The sequence below is a fragment of the Chenopodium album genome, chromosome 13 (assembly GCF_948465745.1).
Source record: "Chenopodium album chromosome 13, dcCheAlbu1.1, whole genome shotgun sequence".
Taxonomy (NCBI): Eukaryota; Viridiplantae; Streptophyta; class Magnoliopsida; order Caryophyllales; family Amaranthaceae; genus Chenopodium; species Chenopodium album.
Window position 1 is genome coordinate 2,051,376 of NC_137846.1, and position 21,741 is coordinate 2,073,116.

The 21,741-nt window shown below is 32.8% G+C and overlaps 2 protein-coding genes and 2 long non-coding RNA genes across 4 annotated transcripts; all 4 read right to left on the bottom strand.

Annotated features, from left to right (window-relative positions):
• Nucleotides 1-1,738: 1,738 nt before the first annotated feature.
• Nucleotides 1,739-2,860, bottom strand: LOC145575912 (uncharacterized). Its single transcript, XR_014098291.1, has 2 exons — nt 2,534-2,860; nt 1,739-2,334 (listed from the first exon to the last, which is right to left on the bottom strand). It is a non-coding gene; the product is annotated as an uncharacterized LOC145575912 (long non-coding RNA).
• A 3,285-nt stretch (nt 2,861-6,145) lies between these two features.
• LOC145577059 (uncharacterized) lies at nt 6,146-7,542 on the bottom strand. The gene is made up of 3 exons (XM_081634745.1): nt 6,750-7,542; nt 6,475-6,668; nt 6,146-6,421 (listed from the first exon to the last, which is right to left on the bottom strand). The coding sequence occupies exons 1-3, from the start codon at nt 7,540-7,542 to the stop codon at nt 6,146-6,148; spliced, it is 1,263 nt and encodes a 420-aa protein (XP_081490871.1).
• A 27-nt stretch (nt 7,543-7,569) lies between these two features.
• Nucleotides 7,570-9,048, bottom strand: LOC145577060 (uncharacterized). The gene is made up of 2 exons (XM_081634746.1): nt 8,814-9,048; nt 7,570-8,729 (listed from the first exon to the last, which is right to left on the bottom strand). The coding sequence occupies exons 1-2, from the start codon at nt 9,046-9,048 to the stop codon at nt 7,570-7,572; spliced, it is 1,395 nt and encodes a 464-aa protein (XP_081490872.1).
• Nucleotides 9,049-11,937: 2,889 nt separating this feature from the next.
• LOC145575913 (uncharacterized) lies at nt 11,938-13,059 on the bottom strand. Its single transcript, XR_014098292.1, has 2 exons — nt 12,733-13,059; nt 11,938-12,533 (listed from the first exon to the last, which is right to left on the bottom strand). It is a non-coding gene; the product is annotated as an uncharacterized LOC145575913 (long non-coding RNA).
• Nucleotides 13,060-21,741: the final 8,682 nt, after the last annotated feature.

The following is a 21,741-nucleotide window of genomic DNA, read 5'->3' on the forward strand; positions in this document are numbered from 1 at the left end:
TTTATTTTAGTGAATATCAATTAACAATGTCGACATCACTTATGTGTGTGGTTAAGTAGCTTGGCAAAGTGGTTACCTCTCCTTCCGACAATTCGCTCATCAGGTCTAGCATCATTGTCTATCCCCTCATTAAGTGAGCTTTCTGGAATGAAAGTTTTTAAAAATTTAATAGAATCCTTAATGCAAGGTAGTATTATTACTGCTATAAAGTAAATATTAATGGTTCTTATAAGTACCATTTATATTGATCTCATTAGGAAATTGCTCCACTTCACGTGTCACGTCCTGATATTGATGTGTTGATCGACGTAATTGCATCATTAATAGTCGCAAGGATCGTGCTTCTTTCTCTAATAAGTAAAGACGTTGCTTGAAAATAGGATCTTCATGGTTTGTAGTGAGTTTGAATAGTAACCTTCGCCTAACAGCTAATCTAGCATGTTTGTGTTGCAAATTCTCTCTGAATCGATAATTACTTGTATGTATGTCCATTCTAATCTATTATATATACAATAATCAAGAGATAAATATATAAGAATCGATATCATAGTTTGAACAACATCAATTAATAAAGGTAAGTTGTAACAATTTACAATTTTATAATCCTAATAGAGGTAAATTAATATATATGTATGTAATGTAGTGTAGTGGCAAATTAATAGCATGTCCCTCTATGAGCAGATAAAATCTTAAATTTACCTAAATATACATGCTCATTCACATTAACAAAATTAAAGTAAAATAAATTGTTCATACCTGTAGGGCATAGAAATTTAAGCTAAAGGTGAAACGCAGTCAACGGAGTATTTTATATACTGTAAAAAAATGGAATAATAATTTGAATTAATGAACAATCTCCAATACCAACTCCATTTCTACTTACATCAAAAAAAAAAAAATTAATAATGAATCATGTCTAACTCTAATTAACTTCGTTTCCATTTCATTTAAAAAATGGTCAAACCTATTATTGAATTCTACCTTACAGGTATGAAATAGTAGTAGAATCGTGGTCAAGGGATCAACATTGTTATTGCTAATCCTCAATTAATGATAAATGTTGTTATAGACTTGTATAAAAAAAGTTGTTCATATAAGTTATTTTGTATTTTTTTTTAAAAAAGAAAAAAAAAATTTAAGTGGCATAAAAGAGGAAATGATTTTTTTTTTTTTTGGAAGAAAAAAAAAATGCAATATATATTCTGTGTGTGTGTTTTATTTTTTATTTTTTTACAAAAAAAATTTAGGTGGCAAAACAGAGGAATTTTTTGAAAAAGATATCAATTGCAATTTACGTTAAAATTGAGTGCACTGTAAAAACTATTGATTAGCAGAGAGAAAATTGGATTTTAATAATATAAGATTAGTAAAAGGGATAAAATTATCTTGTCAAAAGAAAAAAGAGATGAAATTAGAACTTAATAAGATATAATTGAGAGGATTGGAATGATTGATTAAGATTAATTTGTAATGCATTCATAATATTTATACAGTGAACAAATACAATCAAATAATCATCCATAACCGATAATGAAAACTATCTAAAACCTTGAAATGTTCAGTTTTTTTTAATCAATGTTTTTATCTTGATCAACATCTTTCAATCCATTTACATTTACATATGAAGAATTTAATATTGATACATAACAAATAATAACCAATTCGAGTCCATATTGAGATATTGACACAAAAGTCATTGTCCAAACACTCGAGCAGGGCATATGCCGCGATACCATGATAGTGGCACTACATGCGTAATTATATTTATCATAATCATATTGTACACATCTTATCATTTTTTATATACATCATTTGATTTTTAATGCCACCATTAGTTATACATATACGAAGTATTACATACCAAGTACAATAAAAAAAAAAGGAAAAAAAAAATGTTATGGATGGAGTAAATTGGATCCAACGACTTGAGTGGGAATCCAACCCCATTGAGTTCACATAACATTATTAAAAGGTTTTACTCTTCTTAACAAACATGAGTTTAGCATGATGGCACATTATCTATTCACTTTCCAAATTACAGTATTTATCTAGCAAACAAATTACATATTCAAGGTAGATTGCGTGTCCATCTCCATGAAAACTCTTCTGTTTCTCCAACAACCCACGAAAACTCCTGTTTCTCCATTATACCGTGTTGAAAACTCTCATTTTTCTCCATAGGTTTGCCGGAACTCTCAAGTTTCTCACCAACACGTCGAATGTTTAACCCGTCTCAGATCATACGCGATTGCTTCTCCATTGTTTTACCTCCCAAAATCCCCACTTTCTCCATAATTAAGCTCCAATTTTGTTCCTAAAAGACTCTTGTTTAATCTGCTAAAAAACCCCAATTCTATTTTTAAGAATTTATCTCTTGTCAAATTGAAAAGTGCCCATTTCAAATATCAAATCATACTAAAAATACTGACAATCAAATTTGCAGAAACTCAAATTCAACCACATCCCAAAATAACCCACATATTCAATAATCAATTACACAATTCAAATTATGTTTTAAGAGGAAAAATCTCACCTTTCAGCTCCAACCATTGAAGAGAAGATATCACCAAACCCGGAATTAATATAGCGCAATTAGGCAGAGACCAAAATCAACCTGTATTGTTATTATTAGAGCTACGAAATTATCATCAAAAATTAATACTCCAAACACAAAATTCATCATAATAAATAAAGTAGGTTGTGAAGACGGCGTAGGTTGAAGAAAGTAAAGTCGCATCCGTGTGTAAGCAAAAACGGAGTAAAAAAAAAATGAAAGGACATGAAATGTGTAAAATGCATTCCCACTGATAAATCCAATCAAATAATTAACACAAAATTTGTTTTTACCTTGAAATTAGGGAAGAAGAAGATGAATTAGTAACACCAAAAAGCACCTATCTCAAGTGAATCCACGAAGAAAAAGAAGGCGACAGCGAAGACGACGAAGAAAACAACGGTCGACGGCGTAGATGTATGACTTTGCCGGAATTGTGTGAGCTAAATATTGGTTACTTGATTGAAACCCCAAGCAATCAGATTTGTGATTTTTTTTTGTGTGTGAGTGAAATGAGTATTGCAAAGTATGTAGTATATAATCCATACTCTATTACTCTGTTGTAGTGTGTGCAGTTATGGAGTAGTGTGGTGGAGTTAAGATAACTGCCTACCACGATTTGGGGTTTTTCCTTCTTTTTTTTTTTTTCGAAATTCAAATCTAATACTCAGTAGGATAGGCTGTTTAGAGAGATTAGGTGGAAAAGGCGGGAGTGAATGAGAGCTTAGAATTGGGGGTTTGGAGGATTCTCGTGAAAAGCGACTCTTAAATTATATTATAGACTAGAATGTGCTCGTGCTAATGCACGGGTTATAATTAAGGATAGGATTAAAAAAATACAAAGTATAGAGATGCAAATGGTATTTAATAAAACCAAATATAATAACAACAAAAACCAAAAAAATGAAAAAACAAAAAAAAAATTGATTACAAATTAAAAAAAAAAAAATAAACCAAGTGTTGAATTCATATTTTAAAAAAATTAAAGTCTTGAAATATTATGCTAAATGAATCTAAGTCTTCAATTGGATTGTCCACGCATCTCTCGTTTCAGATAATAGAATTCTTCCTCCCATTTTACTTGTAAAACACATGCAACTATGATATCATCATTTCCTATCTCAGGAACATGTAGTATGAAAGTGAATGTATTCATCAATCGTTCACTCAGATACTCCTCTAGAAAGTAGTCTCCAAATTCCTGTTCATAAATAACAAATGTAGCCATTATGCCGATGAGTAATTACTTAATATATTTGATAAAAGGATATACTCACATTATCTGTCATCGCTTGAATACTTGATATTGGACAACCGATAATCATCTCAGCATATTGGCCAAAGAGTGTAACAAACATTGTATTTGTAGCGTCACCAATTTTTACATTGATTCTATATCTGTTATTATTGATATGATATAATTAGGTATAGTGATAAGTAAAGCAGGTTATAATTATATTTTTTATATAAAAGAATAAAGTGAAAATACCTTGGCCTACTAAAAGAGGGGTCACACTCCTCACACATATCAGCTCTCCTTAAGTGTCGAGCACATGATTCATACCAAATAGGCATAGAAGAATCAATAGATAACACCTTTGCTAGTACTCGAAAGTATTTTACCTGAAAACACACATCAAATATTTAATACCTCATGTATAAGAAAATGAAATCAATAATTGTTGATATACATACATTATGAGCCGTTGAAAACTGATTTAATTTGATCCTTTTTGCATTAAACACCATTTCCATTTCAGAGATACTATTGGCTAATATCTGACTCCAGCTGATATGTTTTTGGACATATCCATCATCCGCATACCTATATGAGTTATATAAGTACATTAGTATCCAATAAAAACTTACATTGTATATTATGATGTTTTTAGGCTTACCAGCCATGTAGATCATCAGTTTCATCAATATCAGGATCAATAAAAAGTCTAGTACGTCTAACAGTCGAAAGACATGTACCTATTGGAAGGTTAGTAAAAATATTCAAAGCAATGATAATAATAAAAATGACACCATAGTCTTTCCATGGTTATCTAATTTTATAAAACTTATTTTACCATAATATGAGCCAACTGATACCATGGATGCACCCAACACATGGTCCTGATTAAGCTCATTGAATAAGAAACGACCTTGATCATGAGCAAACCCTTCCCATAAAGTTAGCCTCATTGTTTCCATGTTGTAAATCAAAATATGTCATTAGATTTTTTTTTTTCTTTTTTTCACTTAACATTGCATAAGTTGTTAGAATTACATAAACATATTGTAACTTTTGTAATATGCTCTTACTTTGTGTTGCAGAGTAACACATCTCTTTTGAATTGATGTCTCCCACCCGAGACTCTATATGATTCAGACACATATATAACCAATCCAATAACATCTGTGTTCATTCATCATCAAGAAAAAAAGATCGGATATGACCTTCAAAACTAAATAATTTTAAAAATGCAAAGAAATTAGTATTATTTATTTTAATTACTAAAAGACACATACCGATGAGAGGACTATTGCGCAGGTGAAGGTACTGTGGAATGTGGAAAAATTCAATAAACTTGAAATTGTACCTTGGGATATCATCACAATCATCAAGAATTTCTGTTATCATGGTCTTGTTGCCAAATTTTAACCTCATTTGGTTATTGGAATATTTTTAAGATGTATCTAGAGGCATAAGATCTAGCTGAGCAATTGAATAAACCTTTCCTTGTTTGAAGATCTCTTTATATTTATCAATGTCAGCATTAAATAGTGTGATTTGAACTTCGTCCCCCTAGAAATTGAAAATTTCATACATACATAAGTGTCAAATAAATGAATATATTGAAAAAAAAAGTAAGCACTAAGTAAAAATATAGTTCAAACCTCCGAGTCAATGAATACCATACTCCACGAATGATGGACGTAATTTGTACCTCTAGCTCTACTTTGTTCATTGACCACCCATAATAAACGCACTCTCATATTCACATTCAATGTCGTAAGGGTAATACAACGACATGGTGTGTATCTTGTGTTCATTTCCTGCACTTTAACATCATTGAAGTGGGCATAAAAAATAATTTACATAATATTTCATTATTGATCCAACCTCGCACATGTATAAAGGTTACATAAATAGTATAGATAATGAAATAAATCATTAATAAAGTAAAATATAAGCATTAACATGACAAAGAAAATCTAATATATAAAAATAAAATAGTATAGCTCTAAAATTACACTAAAACAAACATTACTAAGAGTTACTAAATAAATGTTATAACAAAATTACATACATAGCTAATTTACACTGTTTAATACTTCCTTATACACAATATTTTTAGTCACACTGTGAGAAATATCCTTCTTATTTTGTACTAAGATTTTTAGCCCGGAAGGAGATGTAACTCGTGACATTGCAACATATAATTGGCCATGACTAAACACGGGCCTAGGGAGAAAAATGCCAACTTTGCTCAACGTCTGTCCTTGGCTCTTATTTATTGTCATGGCAAAGGCCAATTTTAATGGAAATTGCCTTCTTTTAAGAGGGAGATCTATCTTCTTGTTGGAAGGTGTTAAATCAATTCACGGAATTAGAACTAATTCTGTAGCTCTAGGACCTGTGATCACTTGTGCCTCAATCACTCTGTAACCCAATTTCTTGATTATAAGGCGTGTTCCATTGCACAACCCTATGGATTGGTTCATATTTCGCATCAATATTACCGGGGCACCAACTTTCAGCTCTAAGCAATGATTAGGAAGACCCGACAAATTTAATGAGTTTAATAATTCCATAGGCTCCATGTTATCAAGGATCCCACCATCTCCTGTATGACCCAAAGTATCCGAACTATATACCTATGCACGTTTTCTGGTAGCATTGATAAAATCTTCGAATTTAACTCATCTACATCATTGTTTGTTGGTGCTAGAATTCCGCGATCCTTGAGGTACTCCCAGTCCGTGTAATTTGAAGGCAAGTTGGGGTAGACAAAGTTAATGAGATTTTGCAAACCATGTTCATCATTGGCTATCAAAAAATCACGTGGTATTTTAATCCAATTTGGTTCACCTTCCTCTGTAATGGGCACTCCTGCTATAACTCCTTCTCCAACTTTTATTATCCAATCAGCAAATTCTCAAATTTGTTCAAGGGTATCGGAGGTAACGTCACTTCGACATAAACGCATATTTATCCTTAGGCACATAACTTGGCAGTCTTTCCAAAAGGACGCTCGATGCAAGGTAGCTGCAACAATAGATTCTCGTCCTTCATCTGGCACCACGGGAAGTATCTGTCTAAAGTCTCCACCAAGAACAACCAATTTACCTCCAAAAACTCTATTGTCACTACAAATATCCTTGAAATGTCGATCTACCGCCTCAAATGCTAATCGATGGGTCATTGGAGCCTCATCCCATATAATCAATGATGCTTCACGGATCAAATCAGCACGGGTTGAGTCTTTTTTGAAGTTACAAACGGAATGTTGATCAGGATCAAAAGGAATCTTGAAAGTCGAATGTGCGGTTTTACCCCCAGGCAATAATAAAGCAGAAATTCCCGATGAAGCCGCAGAGAGCACGATCTTTATTTCAGATCTGAATTTCGCAATCAGAGTGTTCCATAGGTATGTCTTTCCTGTCCCACCACTACCGTAGACAAAAAATAGGCCACCTGCATCTCGAGAATGAGCATCAAGTATTGCAGCATATACTCTATATTGATCCGTGTTTAACCCTCTAACTAAGGTATCAAATCTGTTGGCTTCATCATGTGTGTCATATTCAAGTTCATCTCTTATCAACCGATTTAAGGCATTGCGTGCTAACTCTGAAGAAGGTTGTGGCATGTCAGGGAAATCTATCAATGACCTTCCAAGTTTATTCAATATATGCTCAATCTCTTGTAACCCTTGATTCTGCATCTCTTCGAGAGTTAATCGCAAGTTAGGATTTCTAGTTTGACGTTGCATCATTCTCTCTAGGTCATCCGTAAGTTCACCTCAATGTTGTTCCCACAACTGTTTCGGATCACTTACTTCCGAAAACATCAATATGGAGCAAAACATGTTTCTCAACTGTGAACCCGATGCCCAGTTAGAGGCTTCTGACAGAGTTTCATGCCACTCATTATCGTCATCAAGCAACCCAAAGGCATGACATGCAGATCTAAAGGTAGGGTGGATGACACCATCAACAGTTCGTATATCTTCAAAAGATTCCGCTCCACAAACCTTAGTTAAAAGCATCCGTAAGTAATATCGTTCCCCGGAATTTGGATGAACAAAAGGCAATCTACCAATGCAAGGTCTTTCTTGCCGTTGTGCCCACCTTTTTGTAGAACGATTCCATGTAAATCCCATAGGAAAATTTTGGTAAGTGTATTGATTTGCTTCTGGAAAATCCTTGTTAGCTTGAAACCACATAGTTAACATGGTTTGTTGCAATCTCGGTCGTTCAAGGACTGTGTGCAGATCATCATTATCATTGAAAACTACAAATTGTTCACCAGGTAGATGAAACTGAAGTAGTTCCGTTGAAGGATATTGATGTTGCAAATCAAACTCAAATATTCTCCAGCATGCTTCAATGGCCGATACATATCGACAATCTAAGTATTGTTTTATCTCATCCACTCTGTTTCCTTGTCGTACCTCTTGACCACGTCGTGTGGTTGAATTGTTTTCAATGACAACTGTTGCTCGATCTTGACCTTTAGTAACATACTTGTATAGATACTTTACCACACTTCTCGCAGCAACACGCTCAACATTTTTGTGTGCATTGTACTTAACACATAGATCTCTGTTATATGGTACTACGCAACGATTATCTACTTCCCTTCCATTAACAATGATGGGCTCTCTATGTTGTCTACGTCTATACTGCACAAAGCCATTATCATCAAAGGTGGTTTCAGTACAAAATTTCTTCGGGAAATGCTTTGAACACTTTCCATCGATTAAACATGGCCCACATGGTCCATGGAGCATGTTCTTGGTAACTGTTTCAAATGCCAAAGGATCTACATCCTTGTCAGGGATTTCCGCAGAGATAATTACATCGATATCCTCTGGACACTTAGGCTTATCTTCTGGAGCCAATGTTATGAGAATATGCGCATGTGGAAGTCCGTGCTTTTGAAATTCAATGACATAAAAATCTGTAACATGAAATATGTCCCATGTTAATTAATTTGATAAGTCAAAAATATAGTACGATTATATAATTAATCAACACAACTCACCAGCAATGACTTTTCCAAACTTCCTGTTATCCTTCAAATCGCGAAGCATTTGTTTCAATTTGATCTTGAAAACACGTGCTACAATGTCTGGTCTATCTTCAGTGCGACGACTTCCACATGTAGATATCTCATTTACAATCTCAGGCCAGTTTGGATTGCAAGTGAAAGTTATAAATAAATCAGGCGGACCCAAAACACGAACAATTGCCACAGCATCTTGATAATGATGGGCCATATTACGGGGGCTTCGTGTGAAGGATGATGGTAATATGAATAATCGACCTACATCAGTAGCATTGACATCTCCAGCCCTGATTGCATCTTAGAGTCCACTGTATAAATCAGAGCGAAGCCTGCCTTGATTTCTCCTTATCCATGATAATCGATATTGTTCCATTGCAGCGTATGCATCAACATCAAATTGTTGCAATAAGCGCCCGGAATCTATCAAGGTGTCACCCTCCTCTTCCCTATCATGGATCCTAAATGCGTAGAATTGTCGCATTGTCACAATACTTCGACTGGTACTTGTACTTGACGCCTTAGGTATCCCAACTCTCCATCCATCGGTACCATATGGAAACAGTAGTGGGTATTGTAAAGGCATATAACTTGGATGAGTTTCATCAATCCTTTGTAACCCACCATCTATTTTTTGCAATATGATATCTCGATTACCTATGTCTTCAGTTCCATCACCTACCATCAATGCAGCCACTTCACTTGCGGTTGGTTGGATATATTGTCTGCCTTCTCTTGCGCAAATAAGCTTAATTCTCAAATTTTGATGCTCACCTTGATCGCGCAACATATTGCCAGCATTTCTGAATACTGTGACATAAGGATTTATATCATCAAGCATCATTTTTAGTCCTTGTAAAATTCCTGGATCTATGGAAGAAGCTTCCGCGCCCCCCATGTGATGTAGTCGGTTGGATGTTTCATTGTCAGTATCATAGATGTACAACTGTGCAAACTTCGGACCTGTTCCCGGCTCAGGGAGTAAAGTTCCAATTCGATGGTAATTACTACCACTTATGCGATAGACATAGGGGCCTCTACCATCATTAACAGTGTTATCAATCCGACCACCCATAGAGGTGAAAGCTAACATAGAGTTGAAAGCTCTAATATTGTTTCGGAATTGCTGATGTGGCAAAAGTGACCGTAAAAATGGCGGTGTCAAAGGTAAAAGCGGCAATATAACTTGCCCACTTTGACAGCAGTGATTGAACCTTGGGTGTGTTTTATTGCTACTCTTTACCATTTCTTCTATCCACATAAGGGCCTTGCAATTAGAACACACAACTGTTCTAGGTCCAAACTCCCAACGTCTATCAAACCCATCGGTACGACGACATTGATGAGTCACTTCTGCATGCAAATGATTTATTTTAGTGAATATCAATTAACAATGTCGACATCACTTATGTGTGTGGTTAAGTAGCTTGGCAAAGTGGTTACCTCTCCTTCCGACAATTCGCTCATCAGGTCTAGCATCATTGTCTATCCCCTCATTAAGTGAGCTTTCTGGAATGAAAGTTTTTAAAAATTTAATAGAATCCTTAATGCAAGGTAGTATTATTACTGCTATAAAGTAAATATTAATGGTTCTTATAAGTACCATTTATATTGATCTCATTAGGAAATTGCTCCACTTCACGTGTCACGTCCTGATATTGATGTGTTGATCGACGTAATTGCATCATTAATAGTCGCAAGGATCGTGCTTCTTTCTCTAATAAGTAAAGACGTTGCTTGAAAATAGGATCTTCATGGTTTGTAGTGAGTTTGAATAGTAACCTTCGCCTAACAGCTAATCTAGCATGTTTGTGTTGCAAATTCTCTCTGAATCGATAATTACTTGTATGTATGTCCATTCTAATCTATTATATATACAATAATCAAGAGATAAATATATAAGAATCGATATCATAGTTTGAACAACATCAATTAATAAAGGTAAGTTGTAACAATTTACAATTTTATAATCCTAATAGAGGTAAATTAATATATATGTATGTAATGTAGTGTAGTGGCAAATTAATAGCATGTCCCTCTATGAGCAGATAAAATCTTAAATTTACCTAAATATACATGCTCATTCACATTAACAAAATTAAAGTAAAATAAATTGTTCATACCTGTAGGGCATAGAAATTTAAGCTAAAGGTGAAACGCAGTCAACGGAGTATTTTATATACTGTAAAAAAATGGAATAATAATTTGAATTAATGAACAATCTCCAATACCAACTCCATTTCTACTTACATCAAAAAAAAAAAATTAATAATGAATCATGTCTAACTCTAATTAACTTCGTTTCCATTTCATTTAAAAAATGGTCAAACCTATTATTGAATTCTACCTTACAGGTATGAAATAGTAGTAGAATCGTGGTCAAGGGATCAACATTGTTATTGCTAATCCTCAATTAATGATAAATGTTGTTATAGACTTGTATAAAAAAAGTTGTTCATATAAGTTATTTTGTATTTTTTTTTAAAAAAGAAAAAAAAAATTTAAGTGGCATAAAAGAGGAAATGATTTTTTTTTTTTTGGAAGAAAAAAAAAATGCAATATATATTCTGTGTGTGTGTTTTATTTTTTATTTTTTTACAAAAAAAATTTAGGTGGCAAAACAGAGGAATTTTTTGAAAAAGATATCAATTGCAATTTACGTTAAAATTGAGTGCACTGTAAAAACTATTGATTAGCAGAGAGAAAATTGGATTTTAATAATATAAGATTAGTAAAAGGGATAAAATTATCTTGTCAAAAGAAAAAAGAGATGAAATTAGAACTTAATAAGATATAATTGAGAGAATTGGAATGATTGATTAAGATTAATTTGTAATGCATTCATAATATTTATACAGTGAACAAATACAATCAAATAATCATCCATAACCGATAATGAAAACTATCTAAAACCTTGAAATGTTCAGTTTTTTTTAATCAATGTTTTTATCTTGATCAACATCTTTCAATCCATTTACATTTACATATGAAGAATTTAATATTGATACATAACAAATAATAACCAATTCGAGTCCATATTGAGATATTGACACAAAAGTCATTGTCCAAACACTCGAGCAGGGCATATGCCGCGATACCATGATAGTGGCACTACATGCGTAATTATATTTATCATAATCATATTGTACACATCTTATCATTTTTTATATACATCATTTGATTTTTAATGCCACCATTAGTTATACATATACGAAGTATTACATACCAAGTACAATAAAAAAAAAAGGAAAAAAAAAATGTTATGGATGGAGTAAATTGGATCCAACGACTTGAGTGGGAATCCAACCCCATTGAGTTCACATAACATTATTAAAAGGTTTTACTCTTCTTAACAAACATGAGTTTAGCATGATGGCACATTATCTATTCACTTTCCAAATTACAGTATTTATCTAGCAAACAAATTACATATTCAAGGTAGATTGCGTGTCCATCTCCATGAAAACTCTTCTGTTTCTCCAACAACCCACGAAAACTCCTGTTTCTCCATTATACCGTGTTGAAAACTCTCATTTTTCTCCATAGGTTTGCCGGAACTCTCAAGTTTCTCACCAACACGTCGAATGTTTAACCCGTCTCAGATCATACGCGATTGCTTCTCCATTGTTTTACCTCCCAAAATCCCCACTTTCTCCATAATTAAGCTCCAATTTTGTTCCTAAAAGACTCTTGTTTAATCTGCTAAAAAACCCCAATTCTATTTTTAAGAATTTATCTCTTGTCAAATTGAAAAGTGCCCATTTCAAATATCAAATCATACTAAAAATACTGACAATCAAATTTGCAGAAACTCAAATTCAACCACATCCCAAAATAACCCACATATTCAATAATCAATTACACAATTCAAATTATGTTTTAAGAGGAAAAATCTCACCTTTCAGCTCCAACCATTGAAGAGAAGATATCACCAAACCCGGAATTAATATAGCGCAATTAGGCAGAGACCAAAATCAACCTGTATTGTTATTATTAGAGCTACGAAATTATCATCAAAAATTAATACTCCAAACACAAAATTCATCATAATAAATAAAGTAGGTTGTGAAGACGGCGTAGGTTGAAGAAAGTAAAGTCGCATCCGTGTGTAAGCAAAAACGGAGTAAAAAAAAAATGAAAGGACATGAAATGTGTAAAATGCATTCCCACTGATAAATCCAATCAAATAATTAACACAAAATTTGTTTTTACCTTGAAATTAGGGAAGAAGAAGATGAATTAGTAACACCAAAAAGCACCTATCTCAAGTGAATCCACGAAGAAAAAGAAGGCGACAGCGAAGACGACGAAGAAAACAACGGTCGACGGCGTAGATGTATGACTTTGCCGGAATTGTGTGAGCTAAATATTGGTTACTTGATTGAAACCCCAAGCAATCAGATTTGTGATTTTTTTTTGTGTGTGAGTGAAATGAGTATTGCAAAGTATGTAGTATATAATCCATACTCTATTACTCTGTTGTAGTGTGTGCAGTTATGGAGTAGTGTGGTGGAGTTAAGATAACTGCCTACCACGATTTGGGGTTTTTCCTTCTTTTTTTTTTTTTCGAAATTCAAATCTAATACTCAGTAGGATAGGCTGTTTAGAGAGATTAGGTGGAAAAGGCGGGAGTGAATGAGAGCTTAGAATTGGGGGTTTGGAGGATTCTCGTGAAAAGCGACTCTTAAATTATATTATAGATTTGTTCTTCTTGAATTTGCAGCCGCAAAGGCAATTAATACCGAACTTTTCCTCTTTTCTTTTTTTTTTTTTTATATAATCTTAATCATATTAAGACATTGCCCATCTGACCTCTTTGCTTTGTCAATTTCCAGCCTTTAATTGGAGTCAATTTTGTCTATCGTCGACGTCTCTTAATCTTGACTGTAATTGCTTCGGATTATCACTGCAGCAAGTAACGAAGGGTACGTGTAATTGATACCCAACCTTTACTTCACCTTTTTTAATTAATCAATTCCCATTAATTTGGATCAACCATGAATAATAGTCCATGAATTTGCAGCAATAAAAGCATAATAATTTGGAGCTTTCTGACTTTGCATTAATTGGGTTTTCAAGAAACCAAACACGATCACATCAGTAAGTTTGCTTGCTTTTATTTTTTAATTGCAACTTTATCTCCTATTTTGAGTTTGTGACACTGCCGACGATCCAAGTAGTAGTCACTACAATGTGATGTGCCACTTTGTATATTATGATCAGGAATCTTGACTTCTTGATATACTAATTATACCCTGCCACTAAATACTAGATGACCTGTTGCAATTTGATCCGATTATCCTAGTGTAGCAATTGTCATTCAATATTTCAGAGTACACGAATGAATTATGTTTATTTTGTGCTACTTTATTTTATGATTTGTATGGTGTTGCACATAAATATCATACGCAAATTTTTATTTTTATTTTATTTTATTTTATTTTTTTTTTTTTTTTTTTACTTTTTTTTTATTTATTTATTTTATGTGTATATGCATATGTATTTGTTCTTTGTACCGTTTATGCATATAACAGATTCACAAGGTAACCATACGTTGCCGCCCATGTCGCGATGGATCAAGACTCTTTGTTATGAACCCATCGGGGATGTCAAGTCATGTATGCTAGTCGTTATGAACTTGACATCTTAAGACTGACCGGATAACTTGAAGATTTGAAGTCGCCCTTGTCGCGATGAGTCAGGACCCTTTGTTATGAACTCATCGGAGACGTCAAGTCATGTATGTCATTCGTTATGAACTTGACATCTCAAGACTGGCCTATTCGAAATTCCAATACGAGATTGACTTCATGACATACTCATTATACATGTGCCATGTCAAACACTCTAACGATTTTCTTTTTTTTTGTTTTGCCTTGACGTTCACGGTTTATACTCTTGTGAGCTAAGAGTAATTTTTTTTTTTTTGTTTAGCCGTACACAGTTTAAACTCTTGCGGGCCAAGAGTAAATTTTTTTTTTGTTTTTGTAGCCGTACACAATTTATACTATTGCGGGCCAGGAGTAAATTTTTTTTTGTTTGTTTAGCCGTACACAGTTTATACTCTTGCGGGCCAGGAATAGTACAATGATGATGATTTTTTTTTTCTTGATGTGGCTGCACTTGATTTTTTTTTTTTTCAAGCTGCCTATGTACTTGCTAAATAAACAGGTTATCTTGCAAGATCAAGCCAACGTAGTTCAAACAATGTACTTTTTTGGTAAGCAGTTTATCCTCTTACTTAGGAGTTTACAAGGCTTTCACTTCATGAATAGTAGCGCTTTAAAAACTTGCCATTAATTGGACCTACACGCAATCCCTCAGCATCAACAATTTTGCATGCTCCATTAGTGTAGACTTCTTGTACCACATAATTAAAATGGATCATTCATATGAATTTAACCCAAATTAATTTATTTAATTTAATGTATGACACTCATAAAATTTTCGTGTCTACAATGCTATCTAATAGGATCCAAATGTTGTTACGTCAAAAATTGAATTGGTTCAACGAATATATGTTATATATAACCGTATGAAGGAAAATTTAACTATCTCAGCGTGTGTATTTGATAGGATTAAATGCTTTTTCTAATCCCATTTAAATTCGAATACATTAATTTTTTTTTTTTGAATATTTTTTTAACAATTTATTTTTTAAGGAAATTTTTTTTTTATTTTTTTTTTATTTTTTTTTTTAGTTCCGGGAGAGGGGAATTCCAGCAGGGGAGGGGTTTTCTCCGGGGGAGGGCGGTAAGGGTGGGGCTGCTGGTTGTTTTTTTAAAAAAAAAAAAATTATTTTTAGATTTTTTTTCTGGTTTTTTTTTTGATTTTTTTTTTAAAAAATTTTCTGTTTTTTTTTTTAATTTTCTGATATTTAATTTATTTTTTGAACCAATTAGAGTGTGACACGTAGCCTAGAAACCTAGAGTAGCAGGTTTGGTGACCTGCTAGGTCCTCTAAAAGAAAATGGGTATTAAAGTTGAGATTTTTCCAGGATAACGCATAATTGGGATTTTTTAAAGTCAACCACCCAAAGTTGGGATTTATAAAATGAATTTTTCCTTTTAAAAATTAAGCTAAGAATTACCTATCCATTGATAATGTAAAACTGACAGATATTACTAAGATGTGGAATTGTATTGATACGAAATTTTGTTGGTGTCGTATGACGCGTCAATTTATAATGGTAGGTATTATAAATTTTAATTTTATCATTTTTTTAATTTATTTTAATTTTAGTTTTAATTTTAATGGAACAATTTTTTTTTATCGTCAACGCTATCAAATTTTATCTTAAAAATTTGTGCACTTATCTTTAATTAAGATAATTTTATTTATGGTTTTTAATCTATTTAGCGTTTAGATATCAAATATAATTTTTTATTTACTTAGGTGGCGATATAATTTTTTATCATTCGTCTTTTTTTCTTAGGTGGCGATTGAATTTTTTAATTCAAAAATAAAATGCAAATCTAATTTTTAATTGGTCGAAATACTTTTACTTATGTGGCGCACCGAATACTCTCCAAAAATGCCTACTTTATTTATATACTAGTTCTTTGCCCAAGCGACGCTTGGATATTCACATGAAAAAAATTATTTTTATAAATTACTATAAGTTTGTATGAAGTAACTATTTATGTTATCAAATTATTATAGATTAGATACGGTAATGTAGAGTACTTATCGCTAATTGTAGTTTGCTGACCTCTTATAAATTTAAAATTGAGTTAAAATCTTTTTTTTTTTTAAAGTGAAAAACGAAGAATACATTTTATATATTAACGATTAAAGATTCAAGAATACAACAATATACATTTTATAGATTAACGATTAAAATAATATTTTATTTATTTAAGTTATTATTATTATTCTATTTTTTATTGCATATTCTCTTTCTTTTTTTTATTTAACAATATTTTTTTTTAATTTTTTTTATTATCAGAAAAAGGTTTTTGGCGGGAAAAGTTTTATTGTGAACGCGACATGTGTACTTTGGGAATAAGGGTGGGGGTTACTTTAGTATAGTACTAGTTTAGTCCCGTGCGTTGCATGGATTAAGTAGTCATTATTTGTTTAAATAGTTGTCAATTTAATATTTGAAAAAAAATATAATCTCATTAATTAATTTTGAAAGAAGCACTGTATTTATTTAGTTTTGGGATATAGTTGGAAAATAAAATGATGATGTCAAAAATAGTTTAGGCGGGAAAATTTTAATAAGAAATTGACATGTATCCCTTAATGATATCAGCATGTTTTGTTTTAGTACTCCCTATATCTCTGAAAGAACGACTCATTTAACCTAATTTTAGTCCCAAAAAGAATGACCCATTTGTTTTTCCTTACATCTTTTAAAATCACAAAATTACCAATATATTCTCAAATATTTTTGTCATATAGCTCTTCTCCTTATCTTACCCTCATTTTTTTTTTCAGATCTTTGTCTCATTTCCTTTCTAAATTTCTTAACTTTTTTTCTCTCTCTCCTGCCACCATTAATTTTTCTTGTGTTTTCCAATACCTTTGTACTTGCAAATTATTGATGACTTGTGTTTTCCCATATATTTGTACTTGTAAATTAAGTTTCTTAATACCCGCGAAATCAACCCAAATATTTGAGAAATTGAGATCTTTTTTTTGAAGATCTAGTATTCCACCTGAGTCTTACTCCGTAATTTTGTTAAAAAATAAATAAATAAATAATAAATCATATCCTAGAGATGTAATCCTTGTAGAATTGTATATCCTTATAACCGACCTATTTTCATCTACTATAAATATAGGAAAGCGAATAAAATTTGGTTTAGACGTTTTCAAAAACACAACAAATTAGGTTTAGACTCGATACAATTTTCATTCGAGAAAAACAATTAGGGTTTCGTGGAAATTCTGAATCAATGGAGGTTGAGCGTACAACATACGATGCTGATCTTCAAGAATTTGAAAGATCTCAAGGTAAAGAAGCACTACAAGAATACGCGCGTCTACCGATGGGAAATACCGATGGCCACTAAAATCCATCGGTAAAAATATAATTTACCGATGGTTTTATCAAGCCATCGGTATTTTTTAAAATACTGATGGCCTTACCATCGGCATATTATTTCCGATGGTTTTCATCCATCGGCAAAATATTTTTTTTTAAAAGAAAATAATTTTTTTTTACCGATGGATAAAAGCCATCGGTAAAATAAAAATACCGATGGCTTTATACTATCGGTATTTTACCGATGGCTTTTACCCATCGGAAAGCCATCGGTATTTTTCTTAAAAAATAAAAAAAAAAACGACCAAACCCTAAAGTAAACTAGCGCCCCCCTTTCCCCTTCTATTTCTTCCTCCTTCATTCACGCCTCTCTTCTTCTATCTCTTTCCTCTCATTCTCTCTCCTCTCTCCTCTTCTTCTCTCTCCTCTCTCCTTCTCTTCTCTTACATTCTTCCTCCCTCCTCTCTTTTGAATTTTGATTTCTATCTCTCCCCCTCTTCTCCATCATCAAAACCACTACCATCAGCACAAACATCACAATTTTTTGGGGTACTACCATCACCATCACGAGGTTTATGCAAAGTTTAAGGTTTTTTTGGTCAAACTCGACCATGAAAATTCCAGATCTGGAATTTTCATGGTCGATTTTTACCATTTAAACCTAAAAAAGAAGAAATTTGAAAGGTATGTGGATTTTTTGTTTAATTTTGTAAGTAATTTCGTTTTGTGGGTTTATTTGTGTGATTTTTGTGGGTTTAATTTTCTACCATTTTCATGGTGTGTGTTTGTTGAGAATTTCGTATGTTTATTGTTTTTTAACTTTAATTTTTATAAATTTTTAATTTTTTGTTAATTTTTGTGGTTTATTTTGGCTTGATTTTTGTAGGTTTTTTTATGTTGATTTTTGTGGGTTGTTTTTTTGTTGATTTAAAAGGAGTTTCGGGTGGTGGTTGGTGGTGCTGAGTGGTTTACGGCGGTGATGGTTAGTGGAAAAGGGTTGTGGTAGTGGTACTGGTGGTTGGCGATGCTTAGTGGCTTACGGTGGCGGTGTTGGGTTGTGTTGGGTGGGCTAGGCAGAGGGTGGGTTAAGCAGGGGGTAGGGTAAGTAGGTGGTGGGTAGGGGTTTTAATTTTTTTTTAATTTTTTTTTTGATATTACCGATGGCCAAAAGCCATCGGTATTCTAAATATACCGATGGTTTTGACCATCGGAAAAAAAACCGATGGCTTTAGCCATCGGTATTTAAACAGGCACCGATAGTTTGTAGCCATCGATAAAACCATCGGTATTAAGTTTACCGATGGTTTTCCCATCGGTATTTTCGATTTTTCCGACGGATTATAATCCGATGGTTTTTTACCGATGGCAGCCATCGGTAAATGCGATACCGATGGTTTTTAACAATTTTACCGATGGATTCTGGCCATCGGTAAATGGATCATTTCTAGTAGTGAAGACGGATTCGATGAATTTCTGAGGAAATACGCGTGTGATAATGATGAATTGTCGAATGCGAAATAGAGTGTTTATGAGAGGGAGTTGAAGATCTTGAAGGATTTGTTCCAGAAAATTAATCTCTCTACCAAGAATCGTGAATCGCACGCCATGAATTACATTGAAATTATGAACAAGGCTAGTTCAAAGATGTTGTGATTGATGTTTCTGACGCCTGCTCTATTCAAGTTGATGCCCTTGAATTGATTTCACAATCGAAAGACCACTTCGCTTACTATAATCTCATCGGCTTCTTTGTTGATTGTCACCTCAAATGCAATCATAAGGTATGTTTAAATTTAAATTTCTTGCAATTCCTGTATATATTTATTTAATTGATTGATCTGATGATATACAATATATAAATTAATGAATTGTCAGAATTTTGATGATCCGATAAAGTACAACTACGGTGAAAGAGTTTGTGGTGGTATAGGGGCAGTTGATAATGTGGAATCTCACGCCGAATTAGCCCGTGTAGCAATTGATAAGTATAACCATCACAAGGTTTGTATATATTTAATTTATAACTATATCAATCAACCGTATCATATCATATTATTATTAGTATTGAGTCGATGATTATTGATTTGTAGGGAGCAAAGCTCAAGTTGGTGCGGATGATAAAGGTGAATTTTATGTTTACCTTTCTTATTCGTTACTACATTACATTTTCTGCCATTGATGAAGATACCGGCTGTATTGCTACATACCAAGCTGCACTGGCAAAACGACATTCAGTCTGCATTCTCGGCTTCTTGAGAGATGTTGATGCCAATAAATTCATCTCTATTCTTTCAATCAAAGGTATAAATTAATTTTATTACCTATCGTTCGTGTAATAATTAATACTTGATCAAAAGTTGCATATAATATGTACTCAGAATATATAATACACTAGCTCTCATATCAAATCAATTAATTAATTAATTGATTGTATTTCCACCTTGTTATGCCTAATCATGTAATAACAATGATTCTGTAAGTTGATAAGCTGATGTACATGCGAATGATTGATTCTAGTGTAATCACAAATCACAATTAAGCAATATGTTGTTTCTGTCTGCTAATGTTCATGTTGTAATTTGATTGTAATTCTGTAAGTTTAGTTTGCTGCATAACGAGCACTCACGTTAAGCTCATGTACATGCAGGGGCAGAAGAAGAAGCGAATTATGATTTGAATATTCGGGCATCAATCCTAGCTGAACATCAACTCAATGCTGAATCAAGCAGCTGTAACAGTGTCAGCTCTGATGATATACATCAAGTATCTTAAACAATGGATTCTGTTACTATGCCTTATATTAGCAATACTTTGTTGCAATACACACTCTATGATAATTTTTGTCTTTGCAGTACTTTGTTGCAGTACAGTAAGTATAATAAAGTTATAAGGAAATAGACAGAAAATAGAGCAGGGTAGTTGGTACAATTTTGGTATGCAGGGGAAAGTCAAAGGGTTGATACTTCAGTCTTCTTTCTCTCTTCGTTTACTTCAACTTGTACAAGTATTAAACTATTAATTCTTTGCCTGTTTAAACTTTAAAATGGATAAGTTGGGCTTCAAGAAGCAGGCCATCCTTCTTGGATAGCTTGCTCTTGTGGACGTCCGACGTACTAAAAGCCCCATAAAATCAACCGTTGAATCTTGTGAATTTAGACTTGATTTCTAACTAAATTCAAAGCACATTGTCACAAATAAAAAACAAAAAAAAAACACACTTTTACTTATTTTTACAATATAATAATGACATGAGTTGAGGAAAATGTATTCTTGATTATTAAGGAACATGTTAAGTGATTGAGAGTTATGGGATTAAGGCTACATGAATCAACATTAGGATTTCTTGGGAGATCACCCATCTTACTACTACTCTCAATCATTATGGCTCATGTCAAGCAATGTAATAAAGTTGACAACTGTCACTGATTTACCATAATGTAACCCTCCTTATAGGATTAAAGCATTCAAACAAAAGAAAAAGAACATGCTTAAACAATTAGTATAGAATTTGTTCATAAAGGAGGAAGTTCTTTAATTTGTTCACATTCAAATGACTCCCTCCATCTAAAATTCATATATAGTCACATGCTTGTATGGACACGTATTACAACATATGTAATAAAAATCAAAGTGATTTTTTTTTTTTTTTTTTTTTTTTTTTACTCCGAGAGAAATCATATAGATGCTTTGAAATAACTAAAATTTCGACAAAGACGTATGGAAATAATTTACCTAATAAATAGGAATATTCTAAAAATTCCACAGATACAAACTGGGATAAAAAATTAGAAAGATTAGAAGTATAGAGGTGGTATATATCTACACAACCAGATCATATATATATGCAATAAGGTACATACTGATATAATAAGAAATTCCACCTTCATAATTGCAACATGGGTCATAAACTCATAC